The 24209-nt window shown below is 31.2% G+C and overlaps 2 protein-coding genes across 2 annotated transcripts in view; one reads left to right on the top strand and one right to left on the bottom strand.

Annotated features, from left to right (window-relative positions):
* Window positions 1-15328, bottom strand: part of Notum (palmitoleoyl-protein carboxylesterase notum) — a 35590-nt gene extending 20262 nt beyond the window's left edge. The window contains exons 1-5 of the mRNA XM_075372010.1: window positions 15293-15328; window positions 11511-11654; window positions 9171-9268; window positions 4402-4454; window positions 1907-2002 (exon numbers count right to left, since the gene is read on the bottom strand). Coding sequence (XP_075228125.1) covers window positions 1907-2002; window positions 4402-4454; window positions 9171-9268; window positions 11511-11654; window positions 15293-15328 — 427 coding nt within the window. The remainder of the gene's footprint in view (window positions 1-1906; window positions 2003-4401; window positions 4455-9170; window positions 9269-11510; window positions 11655-15292) is intronic.
* A 2994-nt stretch (window positions 15329-18322) lies between these two features.
* LOC142328302 (uncharacterized) lies at window positions 18323-19063 on the top strand. The gene has a single exon (XM_075372009.1). The coding sequence runs from the start codon at window positions 18323-18325 to the stop codon at window positions 19061-19063; it is 741 nt and encodes a 246-aa protein (XP_075228124.1).
* The last annotated feature ends 5146 nt before the right edge of the window (window positions 19064-24209 follow it).

The raw sequence follows: 24209 nt of genomic DNA, 5'->3' as shown, positions 1-24209 counted from the left end.
TGCACGTTTCTTATTTATGACAGATCCCATTTCTTGGAAGTTTTTTACACGTTTTACAATGTAAGTGTGTGAAATATCTTTATTTGGATTCCATTCATTAAATGCTTGGATAGTTCTTCTAGCACATTTATTTTGTTCTCCATATGTAAAAATTTTAGATCAGTTCTTTCTTCCAGACTGTAAGTAATTTAGTAAGACAAATTTACTAAAGACAAAAAATGAAAGACCAAATGATAGAACAATGACACAAGCCAAATGCCAATTTTAACTAAAGAACACAACAATTTAAATAAAACATCATGAAATAAATACAATAAATACTTTTTGTCACTAATTACATTCAATACGAAAGAAAACAATTTGCCAAAATTTACCATAGAAACTAAGATCTCAATAATTGGCAGAAAATTATAACCTGTTATAACAAGGTAATCTATTTTTCAACATGTTACCAGCAAAGAAATAGATACCTTATTATTGGTTTTTCATATGTTTAATTGATATTATAATGCTGTGTTTATGGCATGCTTTTCAATGCTGGAGAAACGTAAAACCCATACTTTTTACAGAAACTGATGACTTCACACCTAATGTTTCGGATCAGTAACACTGTATCCCAACATAACCTAAAACACCCACATTTTAATCATAATTTCAATATCAGTGAACTAATTTATATTTTATTTGCACTTAATTACTTGTCATTCATAGGGCCTTCCAGTGAGGTGTCACAAGCTACATAATCTCATTTTTAAAAAAATAAGTTTTCAACCCTTGATAATTTAGAAAACAATTAATGGCAAAATTTTGTGTTGATAATTTAAAAAATAATTTTCACAGTTTTAATCCATAAATTACGATTATTTCAAATGGTTTAATTAGTAATATCACATAATTTTATAGTTATTTTTTTTGGACTGAAATTTAAAAAAAAGTATTACCCCAAATGGTTTTTCACACTATCAAGTGAAGTGGTGGGCGAATTTTAATTTTCTTTCCACTAAAATTCATTATTTTTTTCGGGTTTCAATTAATGTAATTAAATGTTACTATTACCATTTAAAATTTTTGAGTTGGAGTAGGTGTAGCGAAACAGTGGGTTCCACTTCTTTGAAAATAATTTTAAAAAGGTTCCCCCGGATAATGGTATACATGTCTGCAAACATAAATATGATGGGTCTGTTGAACAATAAATGTGGTAACTTTTCAAATTATCACCCAGTATACATATCAAAGCAGAAATAGAAATAATGCACCATCTCATCTCCTCTTCAAGAAATTGAACATATATATATATTATATATATATATATATAATATATATATACACATATGTATATAATAAAATAAATAGAATAGAATAGAACAAATATAAATTTAATATTATAATAAATATTATATATAATATCACAGTAAGATTTTGTATTCTCCATTTGTAGTAACACATTATAAAGTTATGAGAATAGATGATAGGTTTTATAAAAGTCTATATCTAAATCTAAAATCTATCATTTTGTTATAAAAATAGATAAATTTTGAGAGTATATATGTACTTTCAATCAACCTGTCTCTCAATTTCATATCTCTAGCCATCACTCTTATTTCTACTCATTATAAATGTGAAATATCATTACACATTTTCTCCTCTTTTTTCTTCTCATTATTACATAACTATGTAATACAAACAATATTAAAGAAAATGTAAAACTTTTCTATCTAATGAATTTTTATAGTTTATAACTCACCACTGTTATACAATTAATTTTAATATGCACTTTATTTTTTGAACATAAAATGTTATAAATTGTTTGAATATTTTACATAAATGTTAATTTTCTGTCATTATTAAAACTACAATTTTTGTTTAATGTAAAAAAAGGATGATAATAAACTGAACACTGACCTACCATTTCTGATGTCTGGCCACTGAACTGATGACATAAGATGTCTCATTCGCATCCATCTTATATGACAACTGCGTTGATCATAACAGTACCAACCACCTAAAATGAGTTATTAGAATCATTTGAAAAACCAATAACTGGATTTATGTTAATAAATAGAATCTATGCTATATATAGTACATGTTGTGAAGTTTTGAATCAGTTGCCACTAGGTACAAGAGTAATCAAATTGCTAAAAACTTGGATAATATGGAACTAATATGAATTCAACAAACTTATTTTGAAATTCGTTCTACCAAAAATTAACAGTAAAAATGAAATATTATTTTACTGGAAAACATCCAACAAGAACATATTAACAATTTTTGAAAGTGGTCATTATACTACAACTTGTTCTTTCTAAACAATATATACATTGTCGCATGTTCGCGGCTCGATCAGGATATTGAGATTGACAATTTATAATATCTATATAATTACAATTTATTAGTTTAAGAACATAAATAAAACAAGCCAAATCAATAATAATAATAATAATGGCAATAATAATACCAAACAACAATAATAAAACAAATAATAAAAATAATAATAATCACAATAATAATAACAACAGCAAACAATAATAATAAACGACAATAAAACAAATAATAATCATAGCAATCAGAACCACAACAATAAAAAATAATAATAAGTAAACAGACAGTGATTACATACAAAACAGAATTTAAAGTAATCATCAGGGTTTATTTACAGGTGGTTAAGTAATACAGTCCCACTGACAAGACATTAGCATGACTGCTAGTCTTACCACTTTTAAGCACACTGCTCTTGTATTAACAACAGTACAACAGATAAGGCAAGTATAAAGTTCTTTTACTGCAAATACCTTTGCTGTTCACAAATAAAACTACTAACCTAACAATTTATCAACAAAATTTAGTACATTATTATCTCTTCACTTATAGTCTAACAGTAACTCACCAAATCATTTCTTGTTTTCATATACTGGAATTACTTGTGACATCACCTTAATCGTGTCGAACTTAATTCACTAAAAATTCACTCCTTCACTGACCTCCTCACAGACTCACATCATACATCTCACTTAGACTGATTGTCAACTGGTCTTCCCTGGAGTATTTATACTCCTATCTTTTTTAGCTGCAGGACTAGATACCAGTTGAGTGTGAGAACGATCGATTGAGCTCTTTCATTTCCATGCACTCTTAACCTGGTCCGGTAACTTCCTCACGGAACAACATTTGTTTAGGTGTGTCAATGGGCGGTATTACAAAGACGATTGTAAAAGAAACCTGTTACCTATAGTAAAAGGGTTTCTTTTAGTCCATTTCTGGATTTCTCCCATTATATATTCTACTACTTTCCTCTTAATTGGTAGGAATCCGTTACTTAGGTCTGTTACAATAGTAACTTAGTCTTGTTACAATATAAATTGTGGTTGTTTTATAACACTGATCAAGGAGAATGATGTCTCAACATACAGAATCAAGTTGTTACTAGTCAAATGGTACTCTTTGAATAACTACTTACCAAACAGTGACCTCCAGGTGCAATCTTTTTGGTGGATTGCCCTACCTGTGAACTTGTCTTGGTACTTAATTTCCTGATTGGTAGTTGTAAAATAAGCTTAACTAGCAGATGTGGTTACCTGGTAAAGTTGGGCATCCTAATTTACTACAATCAATATTAATTCAGTAACCTAAAAATTCAACAGTTAGTATATATAAAAAAAAATCAAGAATTATAAATATATTTCACCAATACTGGTCCTCTAGTTTTAAAAATTAGTTCAGGTAGTTGAAAAGCCCTAAAATTAAATCAGGAAACTTATTAAACAAAATTCCAGTTTACTGAACCCTTGATTTTAGTCAAAAGTTAAAAATTTACTTAAAGTAGATTTAAAAGAAAAAAATAAATAAATTTACTAAAAAATTGTAATAAAAACTAAAAAATAATGTATCTCAATTCTTCATTAAATTTTGACTTAAGAAGCCAGCAATAATAACCCAGTATTAAGAATTATGATGGTATGAAATGAATAATGTCTTCAATTGTCTTCTTAAATTACATAATCAATTTTTGTTTAAATCTTCTACTGAAGTTATGGGGAAAACTTACTATAGTACTAGCAAAGGAACTATCTCAATAAAGTAAAAAGGGATCACTGAAAGTCAATTTGCTGAAAAGAAAGATCTAAATGTAACATTTTTTAATTGAAAATCGTATTTTTATAAAAGGTTTTCAATAAGCTGATCAAAAATCAATTTAATTTGGTGTTGTTTAAAATAACTGACCAGTTACATCAGAAGATATTCATAAAACTGAATTATAAAATAACAATTACATAGATAAGTAGTTTCTTTTTTTTCCAAAGATCCCTATTGTAACATAAATCAGCTTGTTATAGATTATATAAATCTATAAGAGTAGAATTTAAACAATTATTTACTATAACAAAAAAATAAATTTTTACCTACCTTCAAGAAATACTATCCAATGCTTACTGCTCTGACCTTTTCTGAAGTAAAATCTGTTTGGACAAAATTACGTTTTTAGTTATAGGAATAAAAAATGCAAGATTACCTTTCCAAATATAATAATTAGAGAACTATAAAACTATATTTTAAATGTTATTTCATCATTCAATAAATACAGACAGTATGTTATTTCATCATTCAATAAATACAGACAGTAAAACTGCTAAATATGAGATTTGGTCCAAAATGTTTAAATTTGTTACAGTTGCAAAAATTTGCAAAAGCAGTTTCTGGAATAGCTGATTAAATTTTAATATCACACAAGGAATTTGTTATTATTTTTTATTTCATTTTCCTCATAAAATAAATCCTTCAATTCAATAATGAATTCTTGTTTTTATTGTAAATCTGCAATACCTAACAATGAAGCTGCTTATTTAATTAACTTTGATGAATCAATCTAAAGATTCTAATCAGCCTGTATTTTTGTTGTAAGTATTTTTTTTGTTTAAATTATTATTTCTATACCACCCATTTACTTATACCATCCATTTCTGATCTTACTTTTTAAATCAATACTTTAGATATTGATTTCATTTATAATTTTTATTCTAACATCTTAACTTCTGACAACATGCTACATCACAACTGAGGAAAAATTGCATCATTCAGTGGAAGAAAATTAATATCTTACGTAATTATTAATTTAAACACTTAATTGTACAGGTCACTAAATCATCAAATGTACAAAATTATGATTCACTGAAGAAATCTGAGAAATACAGCCATTGCTGTCATTAGACAGTAATGGCTATATTTCTTGCCATACCAAAGCGCAATTTAATATTTTATATGAATGACAGGACATAGAAACTAAAGTATTAATGAAATAACCTGTTAAAAGAATTTTCATTCACCTTTGGTGGTATTTTCATTGCTGATAAATAACCAAATCTATCATGATAACATTACAAGATACAAAGCGCTGTTGCAATATAAACAATCAACCTATTAATTATTAGTATAATAATACATATCTTCTTAATATAATTATACACTTCTTTTTTTACCCTTTCACTGGGTGTCTATAAAGACTGGAGCAGACAATCAATAAGATATGCTGTAAATTATATTGACTGAGAGCAAAATTTATATGGAATAATGCAATGTGAGCAATAAGTACCAAAATACTTGCAGACATATAATACACTTAAGAATTGCTACTCTAACTGTTCATTTGAGAATTATATTTTTTTAACCCATCTTTAGTGTAACAGGTAGTTTACATAACAGATTACAATATTAATGAATATTGTTCTCATTTTGACAAAATAAATTATTATTGTGTAAGTATTACCACAATCAAAATCTTCATATGCTGCTAGTTAAATATGACTGTTGAAGTTAATTTTCTTTGTACTTTAAATAATTTTTGTGGTCTCATCCTGACCCCCAAAGGAGAAGATCCCACCATGTGACGATTCCAGTTGCCACACCACCCCCTTTGTATGTAGCCCTAATGGGCTTATATACAAAGGGGGGGGTGGTTTCAGAAGGTTATCTTCTGAAAACACAGATTGAATAACATCTCTTAGTTAACAGCTTGTGCTCCGTCAGGATGCCACCAATGTAAATGCCATGAATGTCATTTCCATCGCTGTAAGAATCTACTATCAATAAGCACAAAACAAAACCAAATAACAAACTACCCAAATGAACAGAACAAAGTAGAAAAAAATATTTAAATTTTGAGCTATAGCCAAACCAACGAAATAACAAAACAACAAAGTGCCTATCTTGGCGACAAGAGAACACCTAAGCAGTTCCTAATCACCCAGGTAACTCAAACTCCCCATCCTATATACCCTTCACAACTCTCTGAAAACTGCCCTGAAAACTGAAGAATTTTCTCTCAGACCTCAAGATGATGTTCAGCAGGGTCCTAATACTGGAAACAAGAACTTACAACATAGATGTAACAGAACATATAGATGTAAGTTCTGAATATCAACCCTAACAACAAAATGATGATTGTTAGACAGGTACTGCAAGATGACACAACTTATTTCTCTTCTGAACAAGACAGCGAACATGCTGTCTGAACCACAATAAAATTGTTCCCATCCCACAAAATCCAGCAGGTCACCAGATGTAATACACGGATGTTGCACCAAAACATCTAGCTTACAACATAAGGCCACTTCACCTAACTCGATTTTAACAATATAAGCACCCTGTGCATTCAACTGACCAAAACTAACCTTTAAGAAAATACATCTTGACATCTCTCAAATATGATCCAAACTCCTTGCTATCGACAGACTGCTTATGATCTTTCCTCAACCTCTTATAATTTATATACGATGGAAGATCAGCCTTTTTGGGACAGTCCTCATGCTTATGTCCTTCCTCGCAGCAGTGGCCACAGATAACAGGCAGATCAGAGAACTTAGCTCTGCAACCATACCAAAACCTAAAACACTGTTGAACATTGACGTAATCCTTAACTGCAAGAATTAAATCAATGAACAGCCTCCATTCAGTGGGGAAGGTGTTCAAGAATGAAGGACCCACCTCAAACACCCCATGGTAGCACTCTGCATCGCACCTACCTGTTTTAAATAAAAACCAGCACTCAGACTTAAATGCAGCCTTATCCAACTGGGTGGTCTGCTCTCTAATGAGAGACATCAGCTCATCCTTAGCTAGATACCAGTCAATATCATAAACTATCATTCTCGAACACCTCTTTCTTTTTGGATTGGCTCTCATGTCACTTTTCTCGACCTTTAATGAGTTCAATATAATTTTGACTGTCTCCTTATTATTAGCCACCTCAACAAGCCTCTTCTTAGTTTCTCTTATGCTTCGAATTGTCAGGTTTAACCTCTTTGATTGAAGAACGGCTTGAAATTCATCTCTCACCTCTTTACTAGTTCTGGTATGTCCTTCTTTCATATTAACAAATAGGACCTCTGGTCCTACCTTTCAAAGCCAACCTTTCAAAGCCAACAAACTGGCCTCTTGCTTCTCCTTGATAACATCTGCATAATATTTCCTCTGGGCCTTAAAAGGCTCAACAACCGGCAAAGGAACAGTCTCCTTAACCACCAGTTCCTTCACCTGGACTGGCTTAGAGGCCAATGCCTCGTATCTTTCTGCCTATGCAGACATAAAACACTTTCAATTGTGGGTCAATTCTCACCTTATACTAGTTGAAACACTTCTGGGATTTTCCAGAAAGGCCATCAGCTGCTTAAACTGCTCATAAAAACCTTCCTTAAAGGCACCAAATTACCAGAATAACCTTTTGATTTCAGAAAATTTTCAGAACATAAGTAAGTTGTAAGTCTGGTATAACAACATCTTCCTTTACTAGGCTCGAAGTCCCTGCCTGAACTTTCTTCATCACCACCTGAAGAAATAAAAATCTGACAAAGCTCACTACTTACCTACTAACTTAAATGGGCGAACCCACAAATGTGACAACTGTATCTATGAATACCAGATTAATTCCTGTATGATCTTTCCATCCATTGCATACACACAAAAGCTTAAGAGCTAAATAAATTTGGTTAGTTATCAGCAATGAAAATACTACCTATGCAGGATGAAAATTCTTTTAACAAGCTATTTAATTAATACTTCTATTTGTGTGTCCTGTCATTTATGTAAAATATTAAATTACCTTTTGCTATGGCAATAATGCATTACATTAAGAATGCTATGTTGCTGTCATTAGACAGCAATGGATGGACAATATAAGATTTTCTCAGTGAACCATAATTTTGTACATTTGGTGATTCAGTTACCTGTATTTATGTTGTTCACAATGAAAAGTAAAAAAAAGTAGTATTAAGTACACTATGCTCTTAAATTGATTTAAAATTTTATTATGATTTTTTACCATAAAGTAACAATAGGTCTCTTCTTTTTGGCCTACTGCAAGCCTATATAACACCTTATTTCAGATATTTTTCTCTAACACTGCAGCAATGCCTCAAAAATATTCTTTTCAAGTAATCTACTGCATACAGAATTTAAACTAGATTTAATTTTTTTCTTGGTATTTATTTATAAGGAAAAAACTACAAACATATCGTTACACCTACGGAAATAGATATTCCCAAAAAATATAATATTATTAGATATTGAATTTACATATATTATATGAACCACTAGTCTGCATTTGTTAAAATCACCAACTGTACATGGAATAACCATTATTCTTTCACCTGTTGAGTGTGATAGGACTTATGTTATTCCATCTCTCTCACACAAAAACAGGGAATATTAAAATGTAGGACAAAAAAGTTACATCCATCAGTTTGATTTCACATTCATTATTCTATGGTGTCTTTGAAAATGTAAATTTAATTACAGTAACATGAAAACATAAGCTAATATGCAAAGCAATATGGATGTTCAGTAGGATCATTACAGAACATCTAACGGTATTCTGAATTAAACAGAAAAACTATAATGTAATCAGTTCATGGACACACATTTAATATGAAATAATGGCATGTGTCTCAAGAGAATATTTTCTTTTCTTCAAAATTACATCAATCTCGTTACTACTAAGAAAGTTAAATTCTCTTTCATTTTTATCTATGATTAATATTCATACAGAGCATTTTTTTGGATAATCTTTTCACATAATGACTAATATATTATAAAAAAAGTTAAAATAATGAGGAAAACTGGATATTGGATAAGTTTTCCCAAATAACTATAAAACATATTATGTTGACCTTAAGATTTCTCACCCAGCAGGGGAGCCATCATTGCAAGTTGCATTGCCAATTAAAGGAACTCTTTGTAAAGCTTTATGACGCTCTTCAGCTGAATTACATCCTTCTAGCAACTGTAACAATAAAATCAAATTAAATTAATAACATATCCTAATGAATGGATACATCTGTTGTTTAATTTAATACATTTGTATATCAGTCCTAAGTATAAACTAAGAAGGTAATCTCACCCGACGTCCCAAACAATGTAATAGCATAGGAATGTATAATGAAATGAACTACACTTGTGAAAAATGGTTTTGACATTGTTCCAAATCCTAAAACATATTACGATTAAATTATAGCGTACTGGCAATAATTTAATTTATTACTAAATTCTGTTTATTGAGCAGCATGAAAAAATCTGATATCAATTTTAAATTATTAAATATTATATAACTCGCATTAAAATTAAAAAAATCACTCATAAAAACCAACATCTTAACATAAACAGTATGAAATTTAAAAATACAGAATTTGACAAAAAATGTATTAAAGAGCAGAGACATTTAGATCAATTGTATTACTAGATTATATACATAAGAATTTCCTAACTTTTTGAAAATATAAGGTATATTCACAACATTGCTATACAATGAAGCTGATAATTAGCTCCTAATAAGGCTTTATGAAAAAATAGCTCTATTAATTTGAATATGAATCTAGTATTTTATAATTCAATCAAATTGTATGATCTTAATAATCAATTTAAACTAACATAGAACTTTCTTTAAAAACCTAACCCAGATCTAAAAATCTTTCTATTTAAGAATATGCAGTCTTCTATTTCACTTATGAATGTACAAATTTACTTCTAGTGAAGTGTCTTTAATATAAATTAATAAAAATAGAGTAAAATAAACAATAACAACACAAAAAAATAAGGCATAAATAAGTGGAAGGGATCAAAATTTGTATTTTACATTTCACATTTTTAAAAATGTATAAAAAAAATGACTTAGCATTACATATACATTTGTGTGAAGATTGCTTTAATCTACTAAAACGTTTTGCAAAACATATATTATACAATGACAAAGCATGTAAAAACTTATTATTTGGAAATTTATTGTCTCTACCTTTTACAGAATAATGGTCAAAGTTATTATCCAATACTACAGTTAGCTTTTCAATTCAATGGAAACTGATATGTTTGAAAATTATTACCAGAAAAAATGTCTGATCATTTTCATTTTCCCCAACAGCAATTTTCTTAATTACTAAAAGCTATTGCAGCTAAACACCCTTAATCCTTAAACAAGGGTCTAGATGAACTCTATTATTTGCATGAAACAATCTATTCTGCAATTAAAATAATGTGTGCAGTATACTTAGAATAGTTTGAATGATTTCTGATTCTATCATTGTAGATTGTGTTTCATAAAAAGGTTTAACTATTCTTTGACAAGATTTTATTCACAAAAAAAGGAAGTAATTTAGTTAAATTATTTTACAGTGAAACAATGCTTTTATTGAAAACAATAAAATTGTTGCGTCCCTGAAAAATGTCCTTTTGATTCAAGTAATTTCATTTCATTTTAAAAAGTTGTTAAATCTTTCACTATGCATATGGTATTTTCAATAGAGGTCAATACCTTGGCTGGTAATAGTAAAACATTTTTTTTGCTCTTGAAAGAGTTGTAAGTAATGAATAGTTGAGGCATAATTCTTAACGTTTTGCTCAACTGAACATGCCATGTTTTTCATTAAGATAATTTCAAGCATACTTATGAAATTATGGATCACTACTTTTTATTTATTTTAATTTACTTTTCTGTAAATATAGTACAGGTTTCAACACTATTCTTTATAGCTATAAAGTGATGGATTGCATCACAATAAAAAAAATTATTTTATGTAAATAAAGTGTTTGAAAATTATGTTTATTTTGAAATATTATTTTATAGAATTTCTTTTTCTGTTAGTGTAAAATTTCAGCCAGCTCTCCTACAAAATAAAATATCTAAGCCAACAGAAGACAAACTTCTTTGTTGAATACATACTCTGACCCAACAATTAAGAGTAACGTCAATTCAAAACTTAAATCTTTTTTTCACCAGGATTAACATCTTCTTGGAAAGTGTTTCTTGATGAAACACTTTTTTTCATGAACTTTGTGGTCAATGTTTACATTTATCCACAATAGTCTTGGTTTATATCCATATTATATCAGTTAAACAGCAAAATACTGCATTTTAATGTATACTTTCTGAATTAGTATATTTTGAAAGTAGGCTACAAATACAGCTACATTTCATAAACAGAAATTATTTGATTTTTCTTCTTGAAAATTTAAACAATAAAAAAATCAATTACCTTAATGATTTTATTAACAGAACTATGTTGAAGAGGAGCTGTTGTCTGTGTTAAAGAAGCAAGATTTACAACATTATTGGAATCATGACGGGTTCCAGAATTTTTGTGTATATATGATAAACCTAGTAGTACATAAACTGTTGTCTGCAACAAAACAAAAAATAAAATTAATTATTTCTATTATTTTATGAGATAAAAATTAATTTATAACATAATGAGCATTTATGTTGTAAATTGATTAACAGCAATAAATGGCACACTTTTAAATTAATGTTTTTCAAGAATTCATTTTGGAACTAATTATCAACACTTTCTTTAGTGAAGTTTTCAGAAGTACTGTTAAAGTGTCTACCTTTACAAAGCCTATTTCATCTTCATTTTACTTACTTGTTTAATATGTTAGTTCTTATTCAATTTAGTAGATATGTAAATTACATTGTTCAAATAAGATGTGTTCAGATCATGGTTTATATCAAATTTGCGTGTTGTTAATATCTTTATATATGTGAATTGTTTCTTTATAGTGTGTATTGATGACATCTTGTACAAAATAAATGTACAACAATTCTCACATTTCTTATATCCACTAACAAAATACACCCAAATTTCAGCGCAGAAAATGAACACAAGAAATCACACTAAAATTCCTTGAATACACCACAATTTTCAAAATAGATCATAAAACACATTTTTAGATTATTAGATAACCTACCAAATCTTATATACTTATCTGCAACTCATCTATTAACTACCCTACCCAGAATAAACATATAGCTTTTCTACATGTTATATCAATTAATGCGTGCGCGTGCACACACACACACGTACATGCAGATACTTATCTCTGACAATTCCACTGGTACATCTTAATTGCTACCAAAACAATAGAAAATTATTCTAATTAAAATACAAAACTAAATAAGAAAAAACATCATGTTATAGAAAATAAATAACACTGGAATGCATTAATAAACAGTTGTACAAAATTTTCAACATTTTTAGAAAAGAAATTTATTTTATTTCCAAAACAGGAAAACTACACAAGACCACACAATAACATTCTTGCTGACAAATACACCAACAAAATATTTGCAAATTGAACTGCAGTGATTACACTAAGTAGTGGAAAAGGTGGTTGAACATATATAACACACCTGTGCGCGCGCGCGCGCGCGCACACACACACACACAAACATACATTAATAAAATTAACTTTAAAAAATAATTTTACAGAAACAGGATACATTTACAAACAAATTAACAACGATATGGAAAACTTTTTTTAGACAGCTTGTAAAAACTAAGATCTCAATACACTTGAACAATATAAAATTTATAATCATCATAAATTCAACAAATATAATAGATTAAATGAAAAAGAAGACATCAAATATATGAGTATTTGATTACATACTAAAATTGGACAAATCTTTTAAAGGCCTTTGTTAAAGGCATTATGTTAACAATTGTTAACATAATGAAATTGGAAATTCAAAAAACGAAGATTTTAATAAAAAATGATTACAATTTAGTTTCTGCACTTTTCTATGAATTAGATCTGAAAGGTCCTTTTGAAAAACAACTTGTTTGAAAACGAGTATTTTATAAATTTTTTGCAAATTTTAAAATATTATGTTTTGTTTGGTAAAAAAAACCTTATTTTCTAAATATCTCAAAAATAAGGGCTTTTTCATCTTTTTGGAGGTGCCAAAGAGCAGATCATTTTCAGAATTATTGAAACTCCACAGCACAATAACTCAAAAAAAAATTCTGGAAGGTTATTTCATAAATTTGGAAATTGAGGAATTTTTAATTAATTACTTTTTTTTAATAAAGATTATTTTACTATACAATAATTTAAAAAGTTTCTTTCCTTTAGTGCATCGCCCTACATGCCACTATTAATGACAGAAATAATATTTTATTAACTTGTGTGGGAGTCACATAAAAACCTTTTTATTGAATATCACAAAAATATTTTATACATAAAACCATCGCATATGACATGAAGTTAATTTTTATTTAATATTAAAAAGTTTCACTGTTTTTTTTAAATTTTATCTTAATTAACAAAAGAGTAAAAGATAAGTTCACCAAGTGAGAGTTAAAAATTTTTAAAATGATGGCCTTTAAATTTTAATGTTACAGATTTTTGCAAATTGTGCAAATATTTTTTGGTTTTGTTTTTTTTTGGTTTTGTGGTTTTGAATTGGATCACATCATACTTTATGATGTGATCCAATTCCTTCATTTTCAAACAATTTCTTTTTTGTTTTTTTTTTTTTATTTATTGATAATACTAAAAATAGCATGTATCATATCTTAAAAGTAGAAATTAATCACTTGATTTGTAATTCTAGTGGTAAAACCAAAATAGTATCAGTTAAACTCAAACCATTGATCATTAGTCTTAATAATAAATGCCTAAAGGATTTCACCATCATAAAAATAATAATGTACATAATTTAAAAAAAAAAAAGTGTAAACATTATTCATACGCATTTGTATAAGTTAAAATAAAAAAAGGGAATGTGTTACTAATAATATATTGCTGTTAACTTATATATCATAATTAGATTTTATTGTTAAATTCTAATTTAATAAGGGTGTTTGAGCGGAATCAAACACCCTTAGAAATACTTTTACATACATTTGTTACATTTTAACAAACATTAAGGGATCAAGTCATACTTACAACAATGTAGACAAAAATAAGTGCAACATAAACAAAATTAAGTGTTTTAATTTATATAACCAACCAATTTTTATTAATTAAACATATATTCTCATAATTATTTTACTTCAAACTCCAAGAAATAACATTATTATGATAATATAAAAGCTGTAGCCTTAAAAAATAATACATCATATGCATAATTTAAAAATTGAAGCACAAAAGAAAAAACATATCAACTTTGTTGATGATACCTTAGAGCACTCTTTACGAACTTATCCAGTAAAAACTAAGGCAAAATACAAAACTCTAAACGTGTTCAAAACAATAATAAACAGAAAAAATTCATTATGTTTTTACCAATTGTAACCAAAGAATTAAAAATCCAGCATCAATATTCATCTGTATTTTTATTTTCTATTGCTAATGTGTATGTTGCTTTCTGTTCTACTTGTGAACTATAAACAATCCTATCACTCATTGAGATGAGGATGAGATTTATGGCACGTCAGGTGTAATCTTGTACAGACTCAGGCTGACTATTCCTAACATGTGTTAGAAAGTGTGGTTAATTGAACCCCAACCACCAAAGAACACCGGTATCCACTAAGTAATATTCAAATCCATAAAAATGTAATTTACCTTTACTAGGGATTGAACCTCAGAATCTTTTCCTTCAAAAATTAGTAATTAAAGGCTGATTTCTAATGGTGATTTTACCACTTGAACATCATGGGTCATTTATTTGAATAAATAAATAAAAGTTTTCTAATACTAGATTTCACCTCAACTTTTATCTCTGATTAAAATTCAAAAATGAATGAACATAAAAAAAAATAACTACAAGGTTTTTAATATCTAATTAAATATTCACAAATTCTAGCCAAAAAAGTAAAATCATTCTATATACATCAGGATTAACAGAACCATGGTTTTTAAACCTCTATCGTACCACAATATTGATCTGTCTTATAACCTTAGTTTACATAATATTCCTCATATTCCTCCATAATATATCTTCAGATTAATAATAGAAATTCTTAATGAAATAAAAACATAACATTAATATGTATGGATAAATGAAACAACGATTCATAAAATAGATTACATCAGGATTCACTTGACATATTGTAATTGGCTTCATAATCATAATGCAGTAAAAATGAAAACGATACGAACATTCATAGAGTATAGATTCAAAAATTCTAACTGAAAAAGTAAATGCAACAAATATCCAGACATCATATAAACAAAACAACCTTTATTTAATTGTAAATTATTTCTCAATATCGACTTGTCTCTTCTGTAACCTTATTCACAAATTTGTTTCATAATATCTTCAAAAGAAAAAGATTACAAATATTCTTAATATCCATTTGAATTTCATTTTGTTAAAAAGTAAAAAAAAAAAAAAATAAAACGGAAGAATTTTAAATGTATAAAGGACAATATTGTTACTTGATTTTTAATTTATGGTAAAATAACATGATTAGTCTATTAGTGTAATTAAAAATAAAATTTATGTATATAAATAAATATATATATATATATATATATATATATACATTTACATAAAACCTTTTTTTTTTTTTTTTGTAGCAGCTTTATAGTTGGAGTATAATGTTAGTATAACTACCGTTACTTTTTGTTTATGATAAAACTGTATTATTATGTCTTTTTAAAACAGATAAAAATTGTAAGACCTACATATTTCTGTAAATAAATTTTACTTTTTTTCATCTTTATTATTTTAGTCACGTCATACTATACTACTATTTTACTGAAATACTGTGTCTGGTAACAGGCTATATAAGAAATAATTATTATACAATATGCATAAAAGCTATTTTTAAATATACAAATTTAAAAGTTGTTTTGTATTATATATTTAAATTATACATTAATGTTAAACAATACTTTGCTAATTTCTCTTTTGTTTTTTGAGCATATTGAATGTAAGATTTTTTATAGTAGTAGATTTATTCCTAACTGTATTTTATATATACACACACACACACACACACACACACACATACACACACACACACACATACACACACACACACACACACACACACACACACATACACACACACACACACACACACACACACACACACACACACACACACACACACACACCTGTAGCAGAGGAGAAACTGCTAACAGGCGCGTCTCCACGTGTGGATTGGAGAAGCCCTCCCTGCCCCTTAGGGGGCATAGGGTTGGGGTGAAATAAAATAGCTCCCGTGTACAAAACTCCCCAACAATGGGTTGGTCATAACATCTGACCTGCTAAGAAGAAGATTGTTCGCTGTTATAACACACTGGGAGTGTTCGTGACTGTGTCGATGTCTGTTGTCGATGCAAGTTTATGACTGATGTGAGCTTGCTCTGCCGACGTGTAAGTTATAGCAGTAGATCTGGAGCCAGCCACTTCGGGCCTTGATCAGGAAGTACGCAGTGAGTGTTAGAGATCGGAATCTTCACCGCACCGAATGAGTCCAGTCCGTCCGTGAATTCCGGGACTGGCTAAGTGTCGACTGGGCCTCAGGGAACTGGGGTAGGAGTATTATCTCCGAGGGTACACCCGTTCCTAGTTATGACAACCCGCTCCTCTCCGTACGATGCGCTGGTAAAACTAAAACTAAAGTATGCAGAATTTCGAAAACAGACAAAAATTAGATGATGCTGGTTTGCACAGCAAAGTAGACCCCATGGCTTTGCTGTCAGGAAATGTTACAGGGAGTACAACAACCGTGTCAATGGAAGTGGAAGGAGAGTCGGGTGACGCTCATCCAGTGGGTGAAAAACCCATCGCACCCGCCGTTATTCCAAGAGGGAGAATCAATTCACTACCGACCGTCACTGGCCAACAGTCGCCGATGGAGCGGCTCGGTGGCAAAATCGAGAAGCTTGTTGATTTCATTGAAGACAAGAAGAACGTGCATCATGAAATCAGAAAACTGGTTAAGTCCATTGCTACGGCATATAAGTTAGCCAGCAAAGCACCGCAGATGATGGTTTCAACTACCCAAACATCTCCGCGTGCCATGCCAGAGCAAAAATGCCAAAGCAGTGACGTGACTCAGTTGACAAAGATAACCGGAGCCGAAGCTAATGGAGGATTAGTTTCGGAAGACAACGGAAAGAGTCTTACTGCGTCTGGGAAGAGAAAAGAAAGAACTTCTCCAGACACTGATAATAAAGTCAAGAAAAGGAAAGACTTAAAACCCAGCCCGCTGCAGAAAACGACAGTCCAGAACACCGAAAAGAAACGAGAAAATGCTTGGCAGGCAGTCTTGTCTAAAAAGGAAAAGAGGAAGCAAGCCAAAGAACGGTTACCAAAAGAACCGGCGCACAAATCTCGGCCGGAGCCTAAGCGGAAAAAACCGCGAAAATTCACCAGGCCGGACGCCCTGATTATCCGACCTGTTGAGAAGGCGAAATATGCTGAGATACTGCGTCGGATTAAAAATGACGTTCCACAAGAGCAGGCACGGGACGTAGTTGACAAGGTCCAAAAGACGAATGATGGAAACATGCTCATTACGCTCTCCAGGAAGAGCACAGACAAAGGACAAGCTCTAATGAAGACAATAAGGAGCATCCTGAAAGAAGAAGCCGACGTCATCTGTAAAGGTCCAGAGGAACAGCTCGAAATCCGGGACATTGACGACGAAACAACCAAGAACGATGTCCAGAAGGCCTTACAAGAGGCAGCTGGCGATGACTACGAAATACCTGGAGAGGTCATTAAAATTCGTCCGGCCTACAGAGGCACACAGACTGCTTTGGTACGATTACCAGCAGCAACAGTGCAGAAGATACTCGGAGAGAGAGGCAAGATACGAATTGGCTGGGTGAATTGCCGTATCAGAACAGTGAAGACTCCACTACGATGCTATAAGTGCTGGCACTTTGGACACACTACTGTTCAATGTAAAAGCGAGGTCAACCGATCTGGGCTTTGCATCAAATGTGGGCAAACAGGTCATCAAGCTGCTCAATGCCCAAATAAGGTGAAATGTGTTTTATGTGCGGAAAAACCTGGTTCTCAGGATACTGCTCACCGGTCTGGCGCTGGTCGGTGCCCGGTCTTCCAGGAAGCACTCCAGAAGCTGACAAATAAACGAACATGAAGATACTGCAGCTCAACATTAATCACTGTGAAGCTGCGCATGATTTGCTCATGCAGACAGTACGAGAATTGAAGGTTGATCTTGTGTTTCTATCGGAGCCATATAAACATCTCACCGGGCAACCATGGGAGACAGACATCACCGCTAAAGCTGTCATTTGGTCCTGTGGTAAACTCTCCTTCCAGAATGTAGACAACAATGGCAGCGCCGGCTTCGTAGCAGCATCAATAGATGGCATCCGCTTCTACAGCTGCTACGCACCACCTAGCCTCTCCATTGCTGAATTTACTGACTTCTTGGATCGCCTGACCGAAGACGCGAAGCAACCGGCGATAGCCGGGGACTTCAACGCCTGGGCAGTCGACTGGGGTAGTAGGCAGACTAATGCACGAGGAAGAGAGCTACTAGAAGCTTTTTCTACACTTTTAGTCTTGCTCAACAGTGGTGACAGGCCGACCTACACCAAAGGTGACGCAAGCTCGATTGTGGACCTCACTTTTGTCAGTGCCAGCCTTGCTAAAGGTAACTCCAACTGGAAGGTACTAGACATCTACACTGCCAGTGACCATCATGCTATACTCTGGGAAACGTCTAACGACCAGAAACTCAGAGGGCCTAATAAGCCATCTAACATCGTTGGTTGGAAGGTGAAATCCCTAGACCCAGAAGTATTGATAACAGCCCTCGATAGTGATCTATCCCTCGATAGAGACTGGATGTGCAGAAGAACATACTAAGGCCCTGATGATGCGAGTAACACAAGCTTGTGATGCCAGTATGCCTCGCAAACGTGTTATCAATTCAAGACCTGCGGTACACTGGTGGAACGATCACATCAGCAACCTTCGTAAAGAGTGTCATAGGAAAAGAAGATTATCTCAGCGTGGCTATCAACGACCCAACTCTGCAGTGCTGATTGCAGAGTATAAAAAAGCTCGTCGTGAACTCAATAAGGCCATAAAAGAGAGCAAAGGAAGATGCTGGAAAGAGCTCATATATGAGGTGGACAAAGACGTGTGGGGCAGGCCTTATAAAGTGGTCATGACCCACCTGAAGAAACAACAAATGCCGTCACCTACGTGTCCTCAGCTCCTTCAGAAAATCGTCACTGCGCTGTTTCCACAGCAACAAAGTCTCGATTATCAGTTAACGCCAGGCGAACTAGACGACATTCCACCTGTCACTGAAGAAGAGTTGCTGGAGGCCTGTAATCGTGTAGGAAATAATAAAGCGCCGGGATTGGACGGAATCCCGAATATAGCCTTGAAAACCATCATAAAGGCAGCACTAGCATTATTTCTAGACGCGTACAACGCATGCCTCAAGGAGGGGACTTTTCCTCGTAAGTGGAAACAGCAACGGTTAGTACTGTTACCTAAAGGGAAGAAACCGCCAGAAGAACCGTCATCTTACAGACCACTCTGCATGCTAGATACGGCGGGTAAGATATTTGTGCGTATCATCCATCAGCGAATAGATGCAGTGGTTGACCCACTCCTGGCAGATAACCAGTATGGATTCCGGAAAGGACGATCAACCCTGGACGCGATCAACCTGGTTGTCAATACGGCCAAGGAGGCGATCGCAGGAACTAGATGGAAGGGTGGAACGAAGAAGTACTGCCTGGTTGCTGCCTTAGACATCAGAAATGCTTTCAATTCCGCTAATTGGGACTGCATCATGCAAGCTCTCGACGAGAAAAACGTGCCAGTATATCTTCGCAGACTAGTGATTAGCTATTTTATAGATAGAGTGCTGAAGTACGATACAAAGAATGGTCCGAAAGAATATGATATAACCGGTGGTGTGCCACAGGGCTCTGTTCTCGGTCCACTTTTGTGGAATATCATGTATGACGGGCTCCTGAGATTGAAGTTTCCAAGATGTGTCAAACTGGTAGCGTATGCGGATGATGTTGCCGCAGTGATCGTCGCCAAGCACCTCGACGAGATTCAACAGCTGTTTGACATTACTTTTGAGAAGATCAACCAGTGGATGGATACAGTTAACCTTCAACTGGCCAAGCAGAAGACCGAAGCAGTGCTTATTACCAGCCGAAAAAAAGTTGAAACAATTAAGCTAAAAGTCGGTGACCAAGAAATTACATCACAACCTCATATACGATATCTGGGAGTGATGCTTGATGCCCGACTCAACTTCAAGCAGCAAGTAGAACACGTCTGTACGAAAGCGTCAGTAGTGAGAGCTAGTCTCGCACGATTGATGCCGAACGTCGGAGGCCCAAAGCAGAGCAGAAGGCTACTATTGTCATCAGTAGTAAAATACTTTTCCCTTTTTCATGTAAACTTATAGTGAGAAAATTTAGCAAGGTATTGAAATACTGAAAAAACCTGTGTAATTTCCAGCATGTACTTTCTTATTGTCGATTTTAAAATAAAAATCATTCATATATATATATATACATAAGAAAAATACAATTAAATTCCCTATTAAATTTGACAATTTTTTTTCCGATAATGAAAGTTTTTAAAAATCTTCAGCTAAAATAATATTGATTTTTCATTATTATCCTGAATATAGGTCATTTAATTAATTAGTAAATTAAAACTGGGTTTCAATATAGCTTATAATACAGTATAAGTAAATCTTTTAATTTTATTGTTTATAAAAGAGTTATTTGTTTAAACATTTTTTTTATAGGCATATTTCTTTGGTCACTGAGTATATTCTCAGTAACCAAAGTTCTTTGGTTCTGAGTATATTTCTTTGGTGATTTGTATTTTGTAATTAACAGCTTGTAAAATTCTATGAACACAGTCTTTTTTAATATCAGAATCACAAAATTATTGTGCCTGAGAATTTCTTTGGGGATCATATAAAGGTTTGCATTACTAAAGCGGAATTTTCATTACCCATAGAGGTTTTACTTCGGCCAGATCGCCCTTTGTTTACATTTTCCACAGTTCCATTAACTTCAAACTTGTAAAAAATTTTTGCAACTGTTGTTCTCATTGGTTGTGGTATTTCAAATTCCATCGACCAATGCTTTCGAACCTCTTTAAGAGTATCAGTTTTCCAATAACACTTCCAAATTCACTTACTATGGTAAAGAGATAACTAAATTTTAGCCATGTTTGGTATGGAATAAATAACATACAATCTAGCAACAAGTAACAACAGTGAAAAAACAGATGTTTTGAACTATCATCTGATATGGTTTTGTCATTTCTATCCCTGTTCAATATATTTTCCTGACACAAAACTCTAAAGATATGCTGCAAGAGGGAAAGTACAGTAATCAGCCAAAACAATGGGGTATGGGGGTTTTTACATTTCTCGACAAACCATGAGCCAAGCACCCAAAAAAAGAAAAAAAAAAGGTGGGTGCTAAGATTCATATGTACATGTGTTGATATGTTTCAATCTGGATAACTTTTGACTGGATAAATCTGACTGGGGCAGTTTGTTTGCAAAATTTGGGGTTAACATCACCAGGGGTTGACAGGACAGTTTCATGGAGACAATTTTTTCAAAATTTTGCAAACATAACCCCCTTTATATTAAGCTCCATATATGCGTGCGTGCTTATCTTATCATTTCAAAAAAAAATTGCCCCAAAGTTCCCCCTTGCCCAAAAATAAAAAATCCTATCCTTTTTATTTTTTACATATTTTTTAACCAATTTTTTTACAATGTTTTCCTAGGCATAGTAGTAATGCAAGCAAACAAAAAAAGTTATTTTTAACAGACAATATTGGTGGTGGGGAAGCAATCCAAATTTAGAAATATTTTTTGAATTTTTTAAAACTTTTTTGGATATTTTTAAATTTTTAGTAGTATTAAAATAATAAATTTTTGGTAATAATATTACAATAAAATTTCATTATAATTCACCCCCACCCCTAAAAAAATCTTACGTAACTTTTTATTGGTTGTACCATTTTTAGTGAATTTTTTTTTTTAGTTTCTTCTATGTAACATAATAAAAAAGTAGAAATATCAAATTAATTTCTTGGACGGTAATTTTGGAAGTGGGGAGCAGAAAAAATAAAATAATTCTGATTTTCTTGACAATAAAAGTTCATCATAAATTACCACCATACCAAAAAAAAAAATCTTAGGTAACTTTCTTCATGTAGAATTATTTTTCCACTAAATAAAAATAATCAATCTCAGAAAAGTATTACAACTTTGTTGTCAATATCTAATATGTATTACACATATATACATATATTAGTAATGTGTATATATATAGTATGTATATGTACTTTACAAACATGGTTTTAGTTTAATAAATAAATAAATATATATATATATATATATTAATTTTTTTTTTTAATAATTTATAATTTTTAAATAGTTTTTTTTTTACTTATTTTTTGTAATTTAAGATTTCTGACTGATTATCTAAAGAAGATTCTACCTAGGAGTAGATTTAATATTTTTAATATGTAATGAAAATATTTGGATAAAAACATAATTTTTGAAAAAAAAAGAATTAATGGTGGAAGGTATATATATATATATATATATATATATATATATATATATACAAAACTTGAGCAAATGAATTATCCAACACTCAAATGTAAAAAAAGGGTATAAAATAAACGTTTTCAAAAAAACTAAAAAAACAACTTAAAGTTTTCATATAAAATAATATTCTTGTAGAATGTTTACTAGACATATATATATATATGTGTACATATGTACACATATAGTTTAAATGTGTGTGTGTGTGTGTTTTTAATTTATTTATTAATTAAACTAAAAAACATAAAAATATACTTTTAAAAATGTATTAAATTTTTGTTTCATAATGTATTAAATTTGCTTCACTTAGATACATGGAAATTTGATGAATACTTAACTAAATTTTTATATATTATTTATTTAGTATTCTTAAAACCACATTAGCTGGACCACTCTTCCTTTCTTTTTCCTGTTTAGCCTCCGGTAACTACCGTTTAAATAATACTTCAGAGGATGAATGAGGATGATATGTATGAGTGTGAATGAAGTGTAGTCTTGTACATTTTCAGTTCGACCATACCTGAGATGTATGGTTAAGTGAAACCCAACCACCAAAGAACACTGGTATCGACGATCTAGTATTCAAGTCTGTGTAAAAATTGCTGGCTTTACTAAGACTTGAACGCTGGAACTCTTGACTTCCAAATCAGCTGATTTGGGAAGATGCATTCACCACTAGACCAACCTGGTGGGTCAGCTAGACCACTCTAGAAAAACCTGACATCAGAATCATATTGGATTATATTTCCTTTTATTTATTTTAATATTTTATTTACACTTATTTTAGATTGATTCGAGACTTAATCATGAAAACAGCTAGTGTTTTAATAGTAATAAAATTAATTATTTATTCTTTAATTATTTTTATTCCCTTTAGATTTATTGTTTTTTGTATATATACATAAATATTCTCAAAATTGTTAATTTTATTTTTTTTCCAAGGTATTGTCCTCAAAAAAAAATCTTCCACACTAATGTTTATATATATTCAATATGTATAAATGAATCTAACAAAAACACTGTAAATCATAAAAATTTGTTAACTCTTTTTTTTCAAGAATAAATAGAAATAAATAATTAGAAAGTGCAGGATGGTTTATTTACTAAGAGGGCTGGCCTGAGCATGTGCACCTTTTAATAAATAGCCGTTTGTCCTACCAGATGCAGAATTTTCAGAATATTCAGACTAATATAAAAAAAAAAAAACTAACTAAAAAGTAGTAATTTTTTCCTGTAATTGGTTATTTATTCTTGTACAGTGGAAAAAAATTAATACATGAAAATAAACGAAAAAAAAAATTTTAAATAGTAAAAAAATTGATAAACTTTGATAGGCTCCATTACCCCTAATATGGCCCTTAAAATATTTTTTTTCCATTACTTAGACTA

The sequence above is a fragment of the Lycorma delicatula genome, chromosome 7, assembly GCF_047948215.1.
Source record: "Lycorma delicatula isolate Av1 chromosome 7, ASM4794821v1, whole genome shotgun sequence".
NCBI lineage: Eukaryota > Metazoa > Arthropoda > Insecta > Hemiptera > Fulgoridae > Lycorma > Lycorma delicatula.
Note: the sequence above shows the minus strand (reverse complement) of the source record. Positions and strands in the feature narration are given on the sequence as shown.

Bases quoted from the DNA above. Each gene is read 5' to 3' on its own strand.
- LOC142328302 (XM_075372009.1), top strand. From the start codon at position 18,323: ATGAAGATACTGCAGCTCAACATTAATCACTGTGAAGCTGCGCATGAT.